The 23920-nt window shown below is 39.6% G+C and overlaps 1 protein-coding gene across 4 annotated transcripts in view; it reads left to right on the forward strand.

Moving 5' to 3' along the window:
* The window catches only part of tet3 (tet methylcytosine dioxygenase 3), a 53242-nt gene that overhangs the window by 25043 nt on the left and 4279 nt on the right, over positions 1 to 23920 (forward strand). For 3 of the 4 annotated variants that reach the window (XM_053480596.1, XM_053480597.1, XM_053480598.1), the window contains exons 3-10: positions 9283 to 12133; positions 13863 to 13953; positions 15537 to 15630; positions 17622 to 17830; positions 20887 to 21037; positions 22563 to 22652; positions 23007 to 23144; positions 23442 to 23769. In XM_053480596.1, the coding sequence (XP_053336571.1) occupies positions 9283 to 12133; positions 13863 to 13953; positions 15537 to 15630; positions 17622 to 17830; positions 20887 to 21037; positions 22563 to 22652; positions 23007 to 23144; positions 23442 to 23769 (3952 nt within the window). Of the gene's footprint in view, positions 1 to 3553; positions 3594 to 9282; positions 12134 to 13862; positions 13954 to 15536; positions 15631 to 17621; positions 17831 to 20886; positions 21038 to 22562; positions 22653 to 23006; positions 23145 to 23441; positions 23770 to 23920 lie in introns of all 4 variants that reach the window. The other variant, XM_053480599.1, reaches the window with a different exon arrangement.

Consider the following 23920-nt stretch of genomic DNA (forward strand, 5'->3'; position numbering starts at 1 on the left):
TGGTAGGAATATATGTGTGTGGAGGGGGGTGCGCGGGCTGAGTGTTGCGTGCCGGCTTACACGTGCCAAGCATCAGACAAGGCAAGAAGGCAACACACACACAGACAAATGCAGCAGGTTTTAAGAAATGGTGCATCAGTGCAAATGTAGAAACAGAAATGATGGGCAGAGGGTGTGATGACTATAAATGTACATACAAACGAAAATGAGAGAGACAATGTTAAATAAATGGAAATGGTAGAAAAAGTAAAACAATAAACAAAAAGAATGAGGCAAAAAGAATGAGAGAATTAAAAATATTGTAATTAACATTGGTGTAAAAAGGGTCACTCATGACCTCACTGACTAATCTTTTTGTCCTTCTATAGCCATTTGCCTTTTCCCTACCCACTGATAATCAACTGCTAAAATTGTTGGATATTATGTTTTGTTTTGTCAGTAGCCATGTGCTGATAATCTGTTATCCCAGACAGAATGTCTACTCTTAATTCACTTCCTCGGTGGTGTTTTGGGAGGGGGGGGGGGGTACTAGATTTTTAAAAAGACAAAAAAAAAACTGGGAAACTTTCATGATCTGTTGTGTTTTTCTAAATAGAAGACTTCAAAAGTCTTTACTAAATAAATACCACTTACCACCTCAATATAGTAACCACTTCATTCAGTTCAGGGTCGAGCTGATACTAAGGCTATCCCAGGAGTACAAGGCATGAGAATTTACTGAAGATAAGATCAGCCAGTCTGTCCCAGGGACCAGTCCACTCCCATATTCACAAATAAGGCTAATCAACATAGCCAATGCTCATAACCACACATGTTTGTGAATTTTGAGCAAAGCCTTGTGAAGTTTCACACTGTCAGGAGCTTGAGGCCAGCATTAAACTTGGAACCCTGAAGCTATGAGCCTGCAATGATACCCATTGCATTGCAGTGTCACCTATAGAACATTCTGTTCCTGAACAGCCTACTTTTTTTTTTTTTTTTTTTGAGGTATATCTTGGCCATCTGAATTTTCTTTAAGGTTTTCTCTAGTGACATTACTACGTGAAGGATTGTGATAGTTACAGAATTTGAGTCGAACCGTCATTACACTCATGGTGTATCTCCAGTACAACACTAAAGAACTGACTCACTAAAGCATGGATTAGCAATCTGTATTAAATAACAAATTACATTTATGACATACAGACGCTGTTATATTTGTTAAGACATTAGTAGTGTGTGTTTTTGTAAGAGAGACTTTGTGTTTGTGTAAGTGTAGGTTGGCCTGGGGGGTGGATGTCAGGGTTTGCTGTGTAAGTATGTGTGTGTTTGTGTGTGTGGGAGAGATGGAGAGATGAGTGAGGTTGATGACTCAGGCATGACTGTTTAACTGAAAGAGAAAGGCAGGACGTCTTTAAGCTAACATTCATCATCGTGCTTCAAAGAAGTGACTGGACAACTTAGAATGCTACTACTTAAAGAAGGTCAGTCACTTTTAGATCATAAAAACACCTGTACTGTAGCTAGGGCTCTTCAGTAGATCAGGGTTGGTTATGTTTATATGATAGGAATATCGGTGTGGGAGAAAGAAACAATAAGTAATGGGAATGTTGTGGATTTAGATTCTCCTAAAATGGTCAGAGATAACTCCCAAAAAATGTGCACTGATCTTCATCTAGGTCTTAATAATAAACAAAGGAAGTCTATTTAATTAAGAACATGTATAACATTTCCAAATATAGTACGGAACAATTGTTAAATCAGCACAATTTAAGGTCATGAATAAAAAAAATATGTAAACACTTAAATGCACTGACTTGAAGACATTTTCTTAAGGGATAACATAAGCTGAATGTAAAATGTTTTGTAGAAAGTTTTTACTAAGCACTAAAATTTTTTCAAGTCAGTATTTTTTGGAGATGCTTGGAGATACATGTCTGAACTTCTTAACCGCTGTTATTTAAGATAAATAAAAATTACGTGCCTCCGTGTGGCGCAGTGGTAAAGTGCTCGCACTATCATTCGGAGATCGCTGGTTCGAACCAGCGGTGATGCTGTTTTCCTCTCACAGCCGGAGGTCTAGAGAGAGCTGATTGGCCGAGCTCTCTCAGGGGGGAGGGACGAGAGGTTCTCGCGCTCCCACATTAATTACGGCTTTACAGCCAATCAGGGGCATCTGTGAGCTCGCGCACGCGGAAGGAGTGGCTAGCGCGTTCCTTTGAGTGTGTTACTCCGCCCCTAATGGTGCGTCAGCAAGCAGTTCGAAAAGATGCGGTCGGCTGACGTCATACGGTTCGGAGGAAACACGTGATAGTCTTCGGCCCTCCCGGCTGAGTGGTAGTAGTAGCCTTTATGTGGGAGCCCCCTAGTGACGGGGAGGAATTGGCTACGACGAGGGGAGAAAATTGGACAAAATCCCCCCCAAAAAATATAAATAAATAAATAAAAATTACACTTTAACTTTAACCTATAGCATAAAGATTTTTCAGTAAACACAAACCACTGATTAATTTGTAATTAGGTTAGTCTTGTCATGTTGGCACATATATGCAACACGTTTAAATAATAATGTCTACAAATATGTAGATCACCAGCAGGTACCCATAGGTAGGATTTGCCCTCAGCAGTCAGAATGTTGATGGCACTAGTCTCATACAACTTTTATCAGTACTGTTCAGTACTGTCATTAATGGTCTGTTTTAGTATGAAAAAGCTATGTTTACATTTCTTGACATTAAACACACAAGCAATGACCATAGATCCCATACGGCGTATTTTACATATTCTACTGACTATGCACTATTAGGTAATGGCGTAAATATGCTGATTATAAAACACCCCCACACACACATGTTTTAAAGCTATTAGCCAGAAAACCAGACAATAATGACAATTATATGGAGGTGGGAGCCAATGAAGGCAAAGCAAAGTGAATCAGGATTTTAACGATTTAATGTTATTTTAAGATTGAACCATAAATTATAAAATTTTAGGAATTTGCATTATCGCAGTGGTCTTACTGCTGTTTGACATCCATCTAAAATACACAAGCATGTCAAAATACTTTTAGCATTAGTTTAGTTCCCTGAGGTTAGGCAGAGAAGAATGCTACTTCAACATGTAAGTATTTAACATAATTATTTATTTTAATAATGAAATAAAGTAATTTAGTCACAATATTACGCTGTATTTCTTAATAAAATTTATTTACAGTAAAAAAAATCTGTATTACTTTCATTTGTTTTTGTGTACGCGGGGCGCCGGACAAACGAGTGTCTACGTAGGCACGAAATTTTAGAAAAGCATGTGATTTGAGGCTGTGCTCTAATAAGATTTTTTCAAATCATCCTTGGGGCGCAGCACAGTGCACCCTGAACCCTCCCACTTTTGTTCTTAGCGAATCAATAATGTTTTTAAATATTTGGGCTCATGTGATTGGACCATTCTCAACGAGTCTTATTAACGGTCAGCAGATTGTTAGTTAATGTTTTGAATAGTGATTGACGTGGAAGCCACATAAATATGAGAGGAAATTCTGTAATTTCTGTGCTAAAATACCCCTTCGCTTTTCCAGCACTTCCTATGGTAAGCAGAGCTGGCTGACTGGATGCGATGTGAGTCATGCCTTTATTTTATACTAGTAGTAATGGTGCTTAATCACCTGATAAATGGCTATTTATAGGTGATTATTTATAGCTTGGTTTTTTATTTTGTTAGCGCCCCCCAAAAAAGTTTGCACTAGCCGCCATTGGGTTTACATCAAATAAAACTAGGCTACGAACTGGATTTGACTGTATATTTTTAAGCAAAGTCTTTTAAAAATGACCCAAATTTGTATGACTGCACATATGTATTTGGCTGCATGTAAATACATATAAGTACATATGAGTATAAAGTCTCAGTTTCACATCCTTAATGATGTAACATTTAACGGTGTCTTGTGACCTGAGGTTTATGACTAGATTGTTGCCGTCTTGATTTAAAGGGAAATTCTCTCATTTATCCATGCAAACTTATTTTTTGACTTGTTGACAACATTCTGTAGTTCAGGTAAAACTTCTAGGTAAGATGTGTTAATTTAGACCTTCTCCTTTTTCTGTGGGCATTAAAAACACATTTTAACTGTTGGTAACTACATAGTCTAAAACCTTTATCAAATAGGCAATTTCATTCCTTAAACAGTTTAGATAGATTCTTTTAGTGTTATTCCTTAGTTCAACTTCACCCATGCTTACTCAAATCTATTAAGTGGCACAGTGCCACTTGTTTAGAGGAAATGGCAAATGTCACTTCTAAGTTTCTTTTTCCTTTTTTCATTTTTGGAGGAAGTGACAGGACTTTCTGTGTTCTGTTGACACAGAGGACATTTTGTTCCAAAAACTATAGGGTATTTTGTTCCATAGACTATTATTTATATATATAATATATTTTATAATATACTTTTAAATGCATCCACCAATATTAGCCCATCATCACTGATTATTCTGGAGGTTTCGCTTGTCTTATTTGACAGACTCAGCAAGTTAGGACAGTTATACATACATGCTTGTATTTATGTCAGAAAAATGCCATCTACTCAAGCTTGTTTATAATGCTTTTACTATTTACGCATATATTATTCTGAAAAAGTGTCTGATCTTTTAAATAAAGCATTTGATAATCTGGCCAATGGATTTGGAAAAAGGTATTTATAACTGATAGGGAAATCAGAAAATGTATTTAGCTTAAAAGCTTTAGGTTAAAACTGTGTGACAAAACAGGGGGATCCGTTCCTTTTTTTAGTGTGATAGTCATAATGTATGATACCTTGGCCTTAAACAACATATAGGCCCCCTGGGGCTCAGGCTCTTTTCCCACTGTAAAGCTACTGTCCCATATGTAGACCTTATCTTGTTAAACTGTACGAGGTCTGGTAATTCTATAGCCACAGGGCCTAATATCTTATGCTGTTACTGAAGTAACAGGTGATACTATGGCTCTTTGTTAATGTTCAGTGGATGATATTCTGTGTAAGTTCCTTTAACAGGTGGCCTTGGATTTGGTGTATTTATTTTGGTTACAACTGGGGAGGTTTGTCGAAGTACTCACTTATTGAGATTATTGGTTGGAGTATTACATTGCATGTGGTTAATGTATTGCATTGGTAGACTGTGTTAAAATACTGAATTGCATTCTGTTATGGTTTTGGGTTTACAACTTTTGGGTTATGTTCCACTAAAATGTCAGATTGTGTTTGGCTAGGACACTTGATTGAAGCTTTGTGTTAGAGTACTGACTCGGTATTGAAGGATAGGGTTGAATCACTAAATACGGTATATATGTATGGAATGAGGACCTTTCAACTTTGCATATTTTCTAACCACAAGCTTCAGAAAGAAAAACACTGCAATCTGGTTCTCCACACTCCTTTTTTATGTACTCATTACTTTTGTGGCCTTTGTGACAGTGAATATCAGATGTATCTGCAAAGATCCAGTTAATGAATGACAAAGTATTTGTGGCCATTCCGTCATGTACTACAGGATGAAATCTTGTTTGAATGCGAAGTATAATTATACTTTCCTGTTATTTGTGAGCGATCTTCTACCTTGGCTTAGCTGCTAGCTGCAGAAACCCACTTGTAGAAAAAGTGCTATGTCACTCAAGGAGAGATTAAAAGGGCAAAGGATCAAATAATCATACTGGTGGGTGAGTGAATGAATGTTCTCGTTTGTGTATAAAGTGGGATAGAGACCTTTATGTTGTGCGGTTTGACACATCTGTCTACCCCACTCGAACCCACTTTGTCAGGGGGGAGCGGCGGAGGAATTCTGATGATGTAACAGTGATGTCATGCTCTCTCTCTCTCCTTACCCACTTACCCATTACCAGTGACTGAGCAGTTTTACCTCTGCTCTTTGGCTTCCGCCCATGTGTGTGTGCATGTTTTGCGTTGCCTTGCCTCTGCTGTTTTCCTGCCAGTTTCAACTGTGTTGATAGGAGTGACGGGACTGAGAAGTGAAAGAGCAAGATGAAGACTTTCCATCTGTCTAATTTGGCACCATGAAGACCAAAAATGCAAGTGGTTGTTTAGGAAAGAGAAGAGAAAAGCAAGAGGTTAAGTCCAATCCGGTTCATGCAATTTGCTATCATCTGCGATAGCTAAGCAAGTGAGCGAAATCGCAAGCTGTTTTTTTTTTTTTGAAGCTACTGGGTTTTAGACACTGAGACTCGGGGAGCGATGGAGGAAACAATCTAATGTAAATGTTATTTTTAAAGAGATGAAAGAATCAACAAAAGAGGAAACAGATAAGCAGCGTTGGGAAGGCAGTTGGCAAGGTGGAAAAACAAGACAGGAAGATTTTACTCTAAAAGGGATAGAAGGAACTGGCTAGGCACTAAGCAAGGAAGAAGATTTTTAAGGCATGATAGGTAGAGCATTGTAATTTGAAGCGACAAGGCACACTTCCCAATGTTTCTCACACAGTTTACTGCTATTCTCTTCTCCGGAGTCCCGCTCTCTTCTGTCATATTTCTGATACTTCTCCCATTTTCTTTTTATGGTAAAAGAAACAAAACTCAGCAACCAATGTGACCAGTCTGTTTTGTATATGAGTGGGATTGTTGTTCATTCTCCAGGTTTTTTTTCCCTCCATTTCTGCCTCTGTTTCCAGAACTGTCTTATGTTTTCTTGTGGTTCCTGTTTGATCAATACTTAGTTTTGCCACCCCTGTGCTTCTTGTGTATCTCTGCTTTGGGCCATTAAGAAAGATCTTCATCCACGATTCCCCAAAGTAATTATGTACAATGACACAAAAGCTTTGGTCATCTCTTCCAGGTTTGCATCGGCAACAACCTTTAAATGAAATCCTTAAAGCACCCATACAATTATTATGCTTATGCTAGTCTAATTCAGTTGGAGACCAAAAAAATAATTGTGATAAGATACAATGATAAAATAAGCGATGACTGGCGCGTTTGAGAGCAAAGGGTATTATTGAAGCACAACTACCGAAAGCTGTTCTATAGAAAGCAGCAGAATATAAAAATATGCATCAACATTGACTGTGAAATGAAGGGAAAGGTTTGAGCCGCTCGATTATGTTAGGCGTTATTCTGTATTATTATTAGCAGATGACAGCTGCCTAGGTTTGGAGAAAGCCCGCGTGAAGATTAAACAGCTGCATCCTCCATGTTGTTGAGCAGTTTGAGATTCAGGCAAATCAGCTGCAAAACAAACTTCAAACAACAAATATCATCGCACAGCTCGTTCTTTTAGTTTCCTGTCCTCTTTCAGAAAAAGCAAGTCTAAATTGATGTAAAATGGTGCTGTGTTCATCTCAGCATCTCGTTCTCTCTTTTTCTATCCTCTGCGGCTGCTGCTAGCATTCATCCACCCGTTCACGGCGCTCTCCTCCATTCCATAGTACGTGCCCAGTGTGAGTCAGATAATGGCCTCTCTCGCACTGCGCAAGCTGAAAAGAGGAGGGGGGAGGAGAAACAGGAGAGAGAGAGCGAGGGAGAAGAGAGAGGGAGGGAGAGTAGAACGATAGAGTAACGCGGTAAGAGAGAGAGAAAGAGAGAGGAGGGGTTTAAGACGAAGCAGACCGTGAACGTGAAAAAGGGACTATAGAGAAAGGGACGAGAGGAGCAGAGAGACATAATGTGAGAAGGAAAAGAAGAGAGAGAGCGATTGCAGAAGCAGAGGTGGTGGCTGGAGGAAGAGAGATTGAGAGCAAGTGTTTGTGGGGGAGGTGTATGTACGGGTGTGTGCGTGTGTGTGCGTGTCTGCACTTGCGTGTGCGTGTATGCCGCACTGAGACAGAGAGGGAAGCGGGAGACCGAGAAAGGAAGAATAGATTCTCTACCAGCTCCTTTCCATGCGCTTTTCAGTCCAGTCCACCATCCATTGTCTCTGTGTCTGGATAGAACCACATACACACACAGTGTAAGTAAACATTTGTATTTTTAATCAGTTGTCTTTTCTGAAATTTCCCTTGTATTCTTGTTGTGATGGCACAAGTGTGAGGGGGTTCTGTATTCGTGTTTGCGTATTTATCTGTGTGGAAATGTGTCCAGCTGTCTGCTCTCAGGCGTCCCCCTCTGCCCCCCCATCTCCATGCCGGTCTCCTTTCTGCTTTGTGCTGTCATTCTCTCTGGGCATCGAGTGTGTGTTTGCGTGCATGCGTATAAGTGTGTGTGTGTGTGTGTGTGTGTGTGTAGAGACCAATGATATGGCTCTGTGCCAGAGTTCGTCTTTGGCACGTAGTATTTAAAGGGCTCTCTATGTACAAACACGTGTGTCAGATAAAACTAGTCAGGCAGCCCATTCAGGTTGGGCGTGTTAATGTTTTTGGCAGCATAACATTGTCATAGAGGAAGAACTACAAGGTTTTGTGTGTGCATATGCAGGTGTATTATTTGGGATATGAATGGAAAGCAGTTGCACATTTATGATAGCTACTTACCTTTCTTAATTATCCTCCCGGCTGATGGTGTGTTTTTTACATTGCTTTACTAAAAAGAGGAAAAACTCTATTGTAAGAGAAGTGTGGTTTGGCTGTTTCAACAGCACCATGCACTCGTGACCAGTAGGGTTTTAGCCTATGAACTATGCTTTCCGTCTGTCACGCTTAAAATAAAAAAATAAAAATAAAAAGTTTACACAAACTCATACACAGACATTGGCAACCTAGTGGTCACATGCCCCTGTGGGAATCTGTGTAGGCTCCAATGGCAGAGAGGAAAAATAAATACATATTGATGAGAGGTATCCTTTATAGCAATATAGTGAACATATAGTGTTTGCACTCTCATAATTATTGAGACTCTAATTCATTCATCTTGTATTATGTCAGAATTTCAATAGTTAATATTTTCCAGTATTTTCCATGGTATAAATGTTTAGTTGTTAAACAGGTGTAAATATGAGAAGTGAGGTAAATATGTATATTTCCTTTTACTTTTTAATAGAACTGACATTATTTTGCATGCAGTTGATGGTATTATATTTGATCCAATTTTTTTTTACCATCTAAGCTGTTTCACTGAATGTTTTGAACCTGTCAAAGCATAGCTACAAGATTATCCTTACTTAAGTAAAATAGCAACAACAAAACAATGTGAATTAGTAATGTCTTAAAATAGGAGAAAATATAATTGGGCCTCTATGTGGTGTTCGTTGTGGTTACTTGAAGTATACTGTGTAAAAGTTTATAATATCAGAGCAAAGTTTTGGTAAATTAAATTAGCAAATTACCAATGATTTTCAAAACTATATACACACTAACAATTTTCTAATGTTTTGATTTTATTTCTTAACAGACCATTTCAGTGGTGGGTTCAGTGGATGGCCCCAGTAGAAGTGGCCAGATGGAAATTGACCATGGATGCCTGGAGAAAGGCGTGTTGAACCAGGAGTTGTCCAATGGGCTGAGTCAACATGAAGAAGAAACTAATGATCTTGAAGGTGGAGCTTTGTCAAAGCTTAGCCACCAGCAGCAGGAGACATTAACATGTCTTTCCCAGACACAGGGATGGGGGCCCGGGGATCTGAAAGGAGCCTCTACCCCTCAGCAGCAGGAGACAAACTGGAGTGACCAGAGCACAACTAGTGTGGGAAACAGTGTGGACATGGAGAATGCTAGAACTCTGGTGGCCTTCTCAGCTAGTGCAGGTTCCCTACCCCCTTGCAGTGTTCCTCAACCTTCTCATAACCCTAATACAGAGCTGTATGAGAAATTCAACCAGGAAATGGCTAATCGTGGTAATGGCGATAAGCAAAAAACATGGAGTGGTGATGATCAGCACTGCACTTCAGAGGATCTGAAAACCCTACAGATTGCTTTAAATCAAGCCCGTCATGGTCAGAAGCCACCAAGTTGTGACTGCGATGGACCTGACTGTCCTGATTACCTTGAGTGGCTGGAGAAAAAGATTAAAATGGCAGGCAATTGCCAGGAAAAGGGTCCTTGCAAGTTATCAGGCACTTCTCAGACAGAGCAACAACACTATCAGTCTCAGCCTCAACCCAATAGTGCAAACACCTCTTGTGGATCAGAACCACAGTCACAGAATCCTGTTAACCAGTCTCCAGTTCCAAAACTTTATGGCCCCCTCCCACCCATTCCCTGTTCTCCCAGTGTGCTATCTATCGCTAAGGAGCGGAATGTCAGTCTACAGACAGCTATTGCCATTGAGGCGCTGACCCAACTATCTGGCACTGGTGGGCCTGCAGGTGATTCAGCACTGGGAAATTCCCACCATCATGCATCGCCTCAGCCCCCCTGTCAAACCCAAGATGATCTGCAATTGATTTCTTCTGTACCCAGGTCCCTTTCATCATTACCTGCATCCACTATTCCCCAATCATTGTCCTCTAGGCATTTCCCTCAACAAAATTCTGCTTTATGGGAGCAACACAGGCCTGAGTCACAGGGTCCTGCTCAGCACCCCCCCCAATGCCAATCTACAAACTCCCCCTTTTCATCCTCACATCCATCTACCCCTAATCCATCACCTCACCAGTGGCAACAGAGCACTGGAGCAAGCTGTGAGAAAAACTCTCCTAGGACTCCATGGATGTTGAATCCTGAAACTCAGGCTTGTTTTCTACACCCATCTCGTAGCAGCAGTGACCCAATGTCTGAACTAAAACAGCTTCTCGGAGACAGCAGTGGAAAGTACACTAGTTCTACATTCAAGTTTCCAGCCCCACCTCAAAATCTGAAGGACAACCACCCAATGATGCCTCATGTCAAACAAGAGGTCAACAATGGGGAATACCCAGGAGAGATGGGTGCAGCAATGGGCCAGTATAGGATTGTAAGTAATCAACAGCAGTTTCAAGGCCAACAGATTCCTCAGTCAATTAGGTACTCAACTCAGGCAGCACTGCAACAACACCTTCACCATAAACGTAACCTCTTTTCTGGTCCTCAATCTTTTGCTCAGCACACACCATGCCAGACTCTCCGCAAATGGTGGCCACAGTCTACTCCAGAGAGCGCTCTAACCATCAAACAGGAACCTAGGGAACCCAAAAAGAAAAAGAACACACAGAGTTCTCCTCTCCTTAAGCAGTCTCTGGGCGGACTGCTTGGTTCATTGGGGCCACCTCTTCCTAAACCTAAACAAATCGTCATCAAAAAGCATAAGCAAAAGGCCTCCCAGCCTCTCTTTCTCCCACAAAATCAAATCACAGTACAAAAATCCCTATCCCAAAACATGCCACCTCTACCTGTCATGGAGGCTGCAGTTCCTCCGTGTCCACCCCTACATAACTCCTCTCAGGTGGTAGTGAGCCAAGCAGCTCCAGCCCAATCTCAGGAATCAGTTTTGAACAGCAGTCATACCATTATCTCTGAAAACCTCACCTTAGCTTCCAACCCTCCTAATGTTCCAGTGCCCCCTGCCCGGGATGAACTGACTAGCTCAAACCCCACCACAGCTAACGATCCTCTGGCCACCACTTCCACAAGCCAGACAACCACATCTGAGTCTACTCCACCTCTATGTGGCCTCAATTCCCTTGATCCAAAATTTGAAGAGATTCTTCGTCAGTTTGAGGAAGAATTCGGGGACACACCTGCACCTGTCACGGATGCTCCAGAGCAGGACTTCGCATCTTATATGGAAACGGAATCACACCAAAATTCTAACTCAGGACAATCCAGACCCCAGTCACCATCCACAAAAAAAATCAACAACATTTCTGCCCCAACAACTGAGCCTGAACCTAGTCTGAAGCAGGCTGAGGGGGAGAATGAGGAGATGTCTGTGTCCTCCAACCAGCTTTCTGTTATCAAACAAGAAGCTGCAGAGTGTGAAGTAGATGTCAAGCCCCCAGATGAGCTATTGGCTCTGGCAACAGAGGCTTATCTGCAGCAGCAACATCACAAAATTCTTGTGGACCCCTTTACTGCAACCTGCTCTCCACCAAACAAACGGATGAAGATTGAGTCATCAGGAGGTGTAACAGTGCTTTCCACAGCTGGAAATTTCTCCACTGCTGAGGAAAATTTGGATACACCCACAAAAGAGAATTTTCCTTCATCCCCTTCACTAAAAGGTTTTCTGGAATCCCCCCTACGTTACTTAGATACTCCAACCAAGAGTCTTCTGGACACACCTGTAAAGAATGCTCAAGCAGAGTTTCCCCTCTGCGACTGTGTGGGTGAGTATCCTAGATCCCACGTTTCTACGTTTATCTCAACTGTTCCACATTATGGTTTGGTCCCATTTTGTAATGCAGCTGAAACAGTTGTAAGCAGGTCTGCAGGTCCTGATTAGCTTCTCAAGTGTACTTAAAACTAGAATACTACAAGAAGTGTTCAAATCAAATCAGGACTTCTTAGTACACTGGAGCCATAAACTTCTGAATTTGCCCAAACATGCAGCAATTACTAGGAGTGAGGTCAGGACGGATGTGGCAATAACTGCCAGCCATGCAAGTGGTGTTCATGAATGATTGTGAGTACAGTTCCCAGGGACATCTGTCTTTCCACCACATAATTCAGGATGAAACGTTCTACTTGCTTCCATTTTCAGTTGGTTTTATGCCTTTATCCAGAAGACATATCAAAAGATCTGGGTTGACTTAAACAACCCTTTTAGAAAAAACTTCCTTAGATTAACATGATTCCTAACTGGGAATCAATATGAAATCATTCAGACTCCACACTTCTTGCTTTACTTCCATAAATGCAGTGTAGATTCATGCATGTTCAGATAATTGTAATAGACTTAAGCAATTCTTTCTCTTTTAATGTCCTTCATAAATTTTGCTTTGGCACACTTACCCAGGCAGTGCTGGTCCATGTCTGAGAATGCATAATTCTTTAGTGTCCCACTCTCATCTTTCAATGTTCTGGCTGCAGTGCCTCTCTTTGGGGGTAGGCAGCAGGAACAATAACCCTTACAGAAGGGGTCTATTGTGTCATATAAGACCAGGGGTAGCCAGACAGTCCTGCGCTCAAGCAGTTTTGTTAAAGGGGCAAACACAGAATCTGACTAGGCCCTTATGGGATCTGTGGACATAAAAGATAAAGAAACAGTGCTCGTATATCATGTGGTACTGTGTGTTCAGTGGTTAGACATTAAAATAGAGAGATCAGGAAGTAGACTGTATTCATCTTACATGCATTTTATATATGCTCTCTTCTATGTAGGGTTAAACAAAAGATTTTAGACTGTAGATTTTTTATTTATTTATAAACATGTCTTATTGTGTTTACGCATGCAGACTTTAATAAAAATGAAATGTGTGAGACCAGCTGTAGCTGAACACTTGTTGACTTATTACTGTCACCTGGAACTAAGGTCACCCAGCAACCATTCTCCCTAGTAAAACCATCACCACACACACACACTCACTCAGAGTGTAATCAGATATGGTATGCTCAAACACACACAGCCTGATGTCATATTCCAAGTTTATTTATTTTATATATATATACAACAATAATAATTATTAAACTTATCAAATAAATCCATCCTACAGAATTACACATCTTACACACTTCTCTTTTACTTCTCTACATCACTTCCTTTAGCCGGCCCCACCTCTATTACTATGAACTCCCAAAGTGGAATGTGACCTTAAATTCCCCCTGCTCCAGACAAGTGTGCTCACACACACACACACACACACACACACAATGACTCACTCCTTGAGTGCTCCACCAAACCACCACATTAAAATCTCTTTTTTCAACACAAAGATACATTGACATTAGGATGTGTTTAGCACATTATTCACGCTCATATTCGCGCTTTTTACTCTCATCTGTTATAGAGTTGGTTGATTTTACAGACATATTTTGTAAGTTTGAAAGCAATTCTTTTTTCATGTTTTTACTGCCCCTTGTCACCTAGTTTCTCTTCAACTATCTCTATTTCCCCAGAGAATATCATAGAAAAAGATGAAGGCCCATACTACAATCATTTGGGATCTGGGCCAACTGTGGCTTCAATAAGAGAGCTTATGGAGAACAGGTAAGACTCTTATGTAGCCCTGGTAACACTGATATGTCCTTCATACTGCCCCTTTTGTCTCCATCAGTGGGAGAACATGATATCAGAGATTCAACCGGCATTAATGTTTATGTATTATGTATGAAGTGTCATATCCATGAAACGGATCCTGAGAAAAGATATTAAGAGCTCTGCTCTAATGCTAGATTAGGCTAGATTTACTTTTTGTTCCATTAAAAGAAGAACTTGTTGCAGTTTAATGAACTTTTATTTTAACAAAATGCCATTGGCATCTCGCTAAGACATTCCTCTATTTATAAATTGTCTATAATTATTAGAAGTAATAATACAAAACCTTTGCTAGATGAGATCCAATTAATTGCATATATTTTATTTTCTATCGTTCTAACTTTTTGCCTTCGGACAATGGCATTTTTTGATATAGAAACCTTGCTAATCGAAGAAGCTGTCTAGAAAATGCATTATAACTGAACAGAACCACAAAAATCGTGCACATGTGAAAACAGAGATAGGACTGCAAGCTTTGCTGTTTAATCTATTGTATACTAAGCTTTAAACACAAGAAAAACTGTTCCTTGCTGCATATAATTTCCTATAATTGTTTCCCTTGTGCTTGTTTCTACACCAAGCATTATAAGAGAGCTGTATCTAGAAAATCCTGGCACAAGACTCTTGCACAGCTGTGGATAAAAATCTCTCCTCTCCATTTCTATTTGCTCTGCTTCATTTCTTGTCCTCGCTTCCTCCCCCTGGTCTCTGTTGCCCTTCCCTCCTCCCTTCTGCAGCTTCTCTGTGATCCTATCCCTAGGGAATCCCTGACCCATAATGCAATAGGAGTAAAGAGGAAATAATCACCGTCAGCAGATCTAGACAAGAGAAAAAGAGAGTAGGAGAAATGCTGGTATTTATTTGGTAAAACAAGACAGAAGTGTGTGTCTACATTGTGGATGAATAATAATCTTAATACAGAGCTGACTCAAACTACCCCACAAGGCCAAAGAATAGTAAGTGTAGAAGGAGTTGGAATTGGGGGTTGCATCTGTTGGTGCATTCAGGATAACTGTAAGAACCTTTGGAAATTTTTGGACCCTAAGCTGATTCTGACGTGACCTCTGCCCCAGCTAGGACCACCCCAGGGATCTTGATCTTTCTTCGCTGAAGTGTGTGATTGTTGATGAATGCATGATGGGTGTGTGTGAGTGTCTGTCTTAAACCTCATTGATGCTGTCATTGTGCTCAACTTAAAAAAGACTATGCTGGGGGTTGGGAAGGGATACTCTGCAAGGACCCTATATTGAGTATAATGCTATCAGTGTATGCACATCCATTATCCTGGTAATATAAAATGAATACATGGGTACAGACGTGTGTAACTCACTAATGAATGTACAAAATCTTGTTACAAAATTAGGATCATATGCACACATTCACATGGAAATATTAGCAAAAGCTTGTAAACAGTGCCTGGGGACTAGAGAGGTAAAAAAAAATACACGTGTAATTTAATTTGTAGCTGTAGTTCAAAAGATATTAAGTCCTGATGCGAATGAAATTAACCGTTTTGTATTTGCCACTTGCCACAGGTATGGAGAGAAGGGTGAGGCTGTCCGTATAGAGAAAGTAGTGTTCACGGGGAGAGAAGGCAAGAGCTCCCAGGGATGCCCTATCGCGAAATGGGTAAGTCTATAATGTCACACACAAGAACTTGCACACCATTGTCTAATAGATATAACCGCAAACAGCTGATCTTTAGGGACGATTGGTATAATAGAGGTTAATCATTCATCAGTCAACAGTGGCAATGGGACGATTCACTGAGTGGCAACCTGTTCTTATTAGCCAAAGGCTATAAAGCAGCAGGGAACTGTACTGTGTCTTAGTACACACACAGGCAGCTCAACCTCTTTCTATACTAATGGGTTTATGGTTCAACAGGGCAGATGGTAAATAATTCTTATCTTAAGAACTTGAAACATAATTTCAGCCATAGGTATTCCTCTGCTATATGCAGGTGATCAGCCAAAACATTAACACCACAACCAGGCAACATGAATAACATGGATTATAAATTATATGCCAGTAATCTGGCAACAGGATTATTGACACCCAAGGCCTACATTACATATGCCTGAAGGGACCAAAGGCAGTCCAATCTCACAGAAAAGCCAATGCTTGGCCTCCATTTCCCCAGATCCCAATCTGATCAAGCATCCATGAGATGTGCCAGTCAAACAGCGCAATCCACTGATGCCTTAAGGGGCGAGAGTTGTACCAGTGGCACATGGAAAACCTGAAACCCCAGGTGGTTTTAATGTTATTGCTGATCAGTGTATGTACTAAAACAGTGTATAACTGTCTTTTTGGGGTTGCCACAGCAAATTGTTAGATCGAAACATTATTTTTTTTGGCACGGGCGTTTATGCCAGATGCCGTTCCTGATGCAACCCTCCCATTCTTCTCAGGGCTTGGGATCAGCACTAAGGGTGCCCTGCAACCCCAGTGGCTGGGTACAGGGCACTGCCCAGGACTCCAACACAGGCCTTCGGCATGGCGGGCGAGTAGCCTACAGTGAGCCACCAATGCATCCTATATAATTACCATAAGTTAAATAACAATAAAGCAATAAAAACACAAACAACCCCGTCCTCCCCAACCAATACAAAAAAAAAAAACATGGGAGGGTTTTTCCTCATATGTGGGAGGATATTTCTTTGCTAGTGTTTATTTCCATATTAGTATTTGCATTAAGTTGTTTGCATAGGTGAGCCACACACTCCTGCAGGTGAAGGCCATTTTATTTTAGCTGTTGGTTGCATACAATAGTTTGCTAGAACTATGTAGATATCTGGACAGACACACCCATTTTAATGTTAAAATAACAACATCCACTCTTCTGGAAAGCTTTTAATTAGATTTAAAAATGTTACTGTGGGGATTTGTGCACATTCAGCTACAAGAGCATTAGTGAGGTCATGCACTAATGTCAGACAAGATGGGCTGGCGTGCAATCAGAATCTCAATTTATCCCAAAGGTGTTCACTGAGGATGAGGATGAGGTTCTGTTAGCACTTAACTTTTCCACACCAGCCTTGTGGACAGGGGCATTGCCATGCTAGAACAGGTCAGGCCTCTTATAGTGGATACGTAATAGAATAAAATAATGTATATGTAATGTCTTTTATGATGAAAGATGTGCTTCAAACTTTGTGACCACAGTTTTTTTTTGGAAGGCCTCTGTATATGTGGGTCAGGTGTTCATACTTTTAGCTAATTGATTCTATAGTAATAACTTTCACAGGGACTTGTGTGGTGCTTTTGTAAATATAAATGTTATTATAGTGAAATTTTATTAGATCTTTATTTAGCATTGTTGGAAAGACACAAAGTTAAGTAAAGGAAAACTGTGGTCGATGCACAATGTAGTGCCTCAATGTTGTTTATTTGTATAGTATTTAATACAGAGGTAAGGATTCATAAGCAGCTTTAAAGAAATGTATAAATATATAAAGTTCCCAAAATTTTTTTACATTTTTAATTTTTTTTGTTATTTAAAATTATTAGTTGTTCTCTAATTTATTAAAAAATAGTGTGGGTTTAAATGCTAAAATAATATAGTGCATGCACTAATAATTTTGTCTCTTTGTTCACTCCCTGTCTGCCCCCTGCAGGTAATACGACGTAGCGGCGAAAAAGAGAAGTTGTTGTGCCTGGTGCGGCAACGGGCTGGGCACCACTGTGCCAACGCTGTCATCATTGTCGTCATCTTGGCATGGGAGGGCATCCCAAGGGCTCTTGGTGATAAATTATATCAAGAGGTCACAGAGACGATCACTAAATACGGCAATGCCACCAGCCGCCGTTGTGGCCTCAATGACGAGTGAGTGAGATAAAATATCTTTCAGCCTGCAGATTTCTACACTGCTTATTTAATGAAATTTGCTAGATATACAAATAATTTTAGTTAACTACGGTTTCTTGAATTTGTTAACATAAAATGCACCTTAAATACCTAAATGGGTTCCCATCTACAGGGCAAAATAATGTTGCTTATCCCATCATCAAGGGATGTTTATGGACATAAGTTTTTGTATTTGGCAACATGCATGATGTGCTTGCCATGTTTCCTGTTAAAGACCATCATAAACGTGTGACAGCTTCGCAATATCCTCCTCTCCCAGCAAAGACTTTCTTGAAGGCACACTGGAATGTCACATGTAGCTTGGTTTTAATGTCACAGTTTGGTGAGAAAAAAAAGAATTTTTTAAATTTATTTTGGATTTAAATTGTAGACATAAAAAAAAGAAATTAAATAAAAATGTCTACGTATCTAGATGCAACAAGAGAAACAACACAAAATCTATAGCAAATAACGCAAAGAATACTTCTTTTAAATAAGGAATATGTTATAGGTATTTTCAAACACATTATTTTAGGAAATAGTTATAGCTGTATTATTACTTGCAAAGAAAGTAAATGGGGAGCATGTCCTTCATGACATGTAACCCTAGCAGAACTAAGAAATCAATTCAGACTATTCTTTTCACATTCCTTCCCAGTATAAAGACTGACATCAAATCAACATGGGTGTGCACTGCAATAATAAGCAAAAGTAAAAGTTAAATTTCTACTATACGAGTTATACTAAATATACAAGTATTAGCTTTGGATTAAATCAACACAGACATATTCATTTGTTAAATCTATGACAAATGAACTGACTACACAGTGTGCCGTTTATGAAAGAAAGTATACAATATGCACTTAGCCGCGTAGCTTGTTGATAACAAGAAGGCAGGGCGTCCCGGTTTCCCACTTCATCTAATGAACTATTTAAATTTAAAACAGGAGCTACATCTTTGGGCACTCTCTGATGTCCTGAGTCCTAGAACATGCCCATACAATCAGGGAAGTACATTCAGTACATTCAGGTCGCCAGCTGATTCCATTTTATTACCACATAAAATTGCTAGATCTGAGCAATTGAAGCAACCCTAGATCATAAAACTGCCTCAAGAGGCTTGGGCAATATGCATGATTGGTGCATCACTCAATGTGCTTCCCTTCCTACCCTTACGTGCCCATGACTTGGGAATAGGGTATAGCTAAACTCATTAAACCATGTGAACATATTCCATTCCAAATCCAGCCTGTATTGCTCTCTATCAAATCACATTTTGCCCTTACCCAAAATGACTTACATTTATTTTATTCTACAAATGAGGAGTTGAGCATTGCTCAAGCTGTGTTTTCCATAGAAAGTTTTTTAGCCACAGGGGCAAGAGGACGATCGAGATTTCGAGTGCACGCGCAAAAACTTTCGGTTGTTTGTTTCCTGCACAACACAAGACTATTGGTTGGTAATTGCAGAGTAGTGCAGATTTGGAGAGGAAAAGCTGTTTGGAAGTTTTGCATTCAATTTATTTCCACAACTACATAGTGTGTGGATCAGATGGTCCGCTGTGATGACCCCTTAATGGGAGAAGCTGAAAGACTAACAACAACATAGCAGGTTTCAGAACTGTAAGGGTCAATATATATATTTTCTATGAGTCTTTTACAGAATAGTGCTGATATGTAATGCTAAAAAAAAGTTACCTATAGCAAAATATATTTTTAACTTATGATTAATTTAGTGATTTATTTTTAAGGAACCTAACTGGCTTTTGTTTTGGAATGCCGACAGGCTGAATGTCGCTACACTTCTCTGGTGCAAGACTGCACATATTCTAATAATAATAATAAAAAAGGATTTCTGTAGTTTTCTCTGTACTCTTTTAAAAGACACAGTAATAGTACTTTTTTTTTTTTACATTGCATATTTAAAATATGAATGTGGTTTCTTAGGTCACTTTACTATTTGATACCAAGGTAAGCAGCTTTGAATTTTAAGCAAATATTGAATGTCAATGCACAAGGAAGAGCCACCACGTGGCATTATTTGGTACTACCATGCAGCCACTTTACTACAGCTTATAAAATAGAATTAGATTAGAGAAAATAAGGCCTGTCATCTATTCATGGTGGGAGGGCTCTCACTGGCATGCCTGTACTATTATAGGGAAAACACTGATCAAGTGCCGACAGCGTCAGCTTGGAGGTGCTGGAGTCTAAGCCCTGAACTTTCCAACCATCCAGCATTTTAAGCACTGAGATATCCCTGCTCAGAAACCCTTCTTTCTGACTAGGTTACTAACAAGTTTTTTGCTTATGGCCACACAGCTGTTTAGTCCCAACCGTTTAATTTCTCACAACACAATGTGAAAATGCTTTTTGTTAATTAATTAATTACATTTTTTTTTTTTACACAATTAAACACAGCTGTGACTTACCATTCATGTATTAATGATTCAAGTCATTTATAGTTCTTTTCTGACCACATTTCACTTGTGAAGTTGACGGTTCACCACTATTCTTACAGGTTTTAATAATGTGTCTGACATTCCCCTACCAAATTCTTGTCTCCTTAGTTGTTTTCTCTGCTTGATGGAGGCCAGTAATTTAAGCCTCTTGAAACACTGTAACATCTTGTCTACAATCATTGGATACGGCTTCCAACAAGGTTGTTTGAAAACTGAGAAGTGACTCACTTCACTAGTTAGAATTAACAGAACTGTTGCCAGCTAAAACATTGAATACGGAATATTATCCAATTAAAGGCTTGTAATTATTGGGTTATTTGAATCCAAATGGCATTAATTTTAGGTAGCAAAGTAGTTGTGTTGTATGAATTGATTATTTTAGCACAATATTCTATTTTAAAGTTTGCTGTGGCACAATGGTCACTCTGAGCCCTCACCCTTGTGTTAAAAGCAGGTTATGAATTGAATAATGTATATGTAAATCAAGGCATTAAACTCTGGTGTTTAGTAGCCTTCAATCAATTTGCCTTTTGTGCAGTGATTGTGTTCTAAAATGCAGCTTTGTTTTGTGCAGCCGTACTTGTGCGTGCCAGGGAAAAGACATCGAGACCTGTGGTGCTTCATTCTCTTTTGGGTGTTCCTGGAGCATGTACTTCAATGGGTGTAAATATGCCCGCAGCAAGGCCCCTCGCAAATTCAGACTGCAGGGAGAACACCCCAAAGAGGTTAGTGACTGCATCTAAAATCATTGTGTATGATCGATCATTTGAGGCTTATTACTTCGATCCTACAGTGCATCCGGAAAGTATTCACAACGCATCACTTTTTTCACATTTTGTTATGTCACAGCCTTATTCTAAAATGAATTAAATTATTTTTTTCTCCTTTAGAATTCTACACACAACACCCCATAATGACAACATGAAAAATTTTACTTGAGATTTTTGCAAATTTACTTAAAAAAAAAAAAATATTGAGAAAGCACATGTACATAAGTATTCACAGCTTTTGCCATGAAGCTCAAAATTTAACTCAGGCGCATACCGTTTCCCCTGATCATCCTGTATGTTTCTACAGCATAATTGGAGTCCACCTGTGGTAAATTCAGTTGATTGGACATGATTTGAAAAGGCACACACCTGTCTATATAAGGTTCCACAGTTGACAGTTCATGTCAGAGCACAAACCAAGCATGAAGTCAAAGGAATTGTCTGTAGACCTCCGAGACCAAGAACCCGAGAGTCTTCCAGAAGGACAACCATCTCTGCAGCAATCTGCAGCAATCCAGCAATACTCGGCTTATATGGTAGAGTGGCCAGAGAGAGTCTCATCAGACTTGATAGAGTGGCTTTCGTCTGGCCACTCTACCATATAGGCCTGATTGGTGGATTGCTGCAGAGAGGACCTCTGGAGCTCTGACAGAGTGACCATTGGGTTCTTGGTCAACTCCCTGACTAAGGCCCTTTTCCCCCCCGATTGCTCAGTTTAGATGGCCGGCCAGCTCTAGGAAGAGTTCTGCTGGTTTCTAACTTTTTCCACTTACGGATGATGGAGGCCTCTGTGTTCATTGGGACCTTCAAAGCAGCAGAAATTTTTCAGTAACCTTCCCCAGATTTGTGCCTCAAGACAATCCTGTCTCGGGGGGTCTACAGACAATTCCTTTGACTTCATGCTTGGTTTGTGTTTCTGACATGAACTGTCACCTGTGGGACCTTATATAGACAGGTGTGTGCCTTACCAAATTATGTCCAATCAACTGAATTTACCACAGGTGGACTTCAATTATGCTGCAGAAACATCTCAAGGATGACCAGGGAAAACAGGATGCACCTGAGCTGAATTTTGAGCGCGTGAATACTTCTGTGCATGTGCTTTCTCAATTATTATTATTTTTTAGAAATTTGTAAAAATCTGAAGTAATTTTTTTCATGTTGTCATCATGGGATGTTGGGTGTATAATTCTGAAGAAAAAAATTTATTGAATCCATTTTTCGAATAAGTCTGTGACATAACAATATGTGGAAAATGTGATGCGCTGTGAATACTTTCCAGGAGCACTGTATGTCAGCACTTGGGGGTGAACTAAATGTATAGCATGCATTGAAATCTTAAATAATAAACAATAGTAAGATGTTTGTTTACTAATGTCTTATTTAAGATATTTTAACAAAACTGCACTGTATCCCACTTAATAAATAAATAAATAAATATATAAATCTGAAAATAACTTATGGTATTTTCACTTCACAGGAGGAACTTCTCAGGGATAACTTCCAGGAATTGGCCACTAAAGTGGCACCTGTATATAAGCAGCTGGCCCCTCAGGGTTACCAAAACCAGGTAAGAGCAGCCTCTAAGAAATAATAATCTGCCCAGGATAAGTTCACCATCTCATGCCCTTTCTAACTTAACCAAGAGTATGTACAAAGTATACACATACCTGTTCTACTGCATGAAATATTATATGCTATAATACATATCAAATATTACGTGCCATGTTTAAAAGGATACTACTCAAAAAGCCAGAGCACCACATAACTAAATCTATGCTTCTTGCAAGTGATCAAAATAAAAATCTTCTTTTGAAATGACATGAGACAAAGGCATTAAAACACAACTAAACCAGAAAGTTATCTGGAATACAAAGTTTGTGCAAGTTAGTTTTTAAACAACTGCATATTTTTTCCCCTATAGTGTGCAACTGAGAAAATAGCACCAGATTGTCGGCTGGGTCTCAAAGAAGGGCGGCCTTTTTCTGGCATCACTGCATGCATGGACTTCTGTGCCCATGCCCACAAAGACCAGCATAACCTCCATAATGGCTGCACTGTGGTAAGTGGTTGTGTGTATGGACTTTTGTGTATTATAAGATGTGACATGATGTTCATTTTATGTTTATTGGATCTGTGAGCATTTAACCTCAAGTTCTGATGTACTTTGTTATTTTTGGTAGCAAACAAATACATTAAAAACAAAAACAAATCACCATATTTTTTTTAAGAAAATCTTGCCAAGCTCTAAGGCATATTTTAACACAAATAATATTTTGATACAAAACTGGCTAAAATTCAAACTAGTGTTAACTAGTAACTAGTAATAATTGTTTTTAAACTAAATTCTTGTTTTTAGGTTTGCACGCTTACAAAAGAGGACAATCGGAAATTGGGTGTAATCCCTGAAGATGAACAGCTTCATGTGCTTCCGCTTTATAAGATATCTTTGACTGATGAGTTTGGCAGTGAAGAAAACCAACGCCTAAAGATGCAGAATGGTGCAATCCAGGTACTCAGCAAGTTCCGCCGAGAGGTCCGGAAACTTCCAGAGCCTGCCAAGTCTTGCCGACAGCGGCGGTTAGAAGCCAAAAAAGCTGCATCTGAGAAAAAGAACAAGAAACAGCAGCTGCCAGAAACACCCGATAAGACGATTACAAAAGATGTTTCTTTGCAAGGCAATAAAGGTAAGACTGTCAAGTATGCAGATACAAAGTAATCATCTGGGAGTTTAACCACGGCCTGTGATACGTAGTTATCAATTTACCAGGATAGAATAGCAAAAAAACTTGTACTTTTTATACAAAAGTATATTTACTCACAATATTGTGTGCCCAA

Source organism: Clarias gariepinus, chromosome 21 (genome assembly GCF_024256425.1).
Source record: "Clarias gariepinus isolate MV-2021 ecotype Netherlands chromosome 21, CGAR_prim_01v2, whole genome shotgun sequence".
NCBI lineage: Eukaryota > Metazoa > Chordata > Actinopteri > Siluriformes > Clariidae > Clarias > Clarias gariepinus.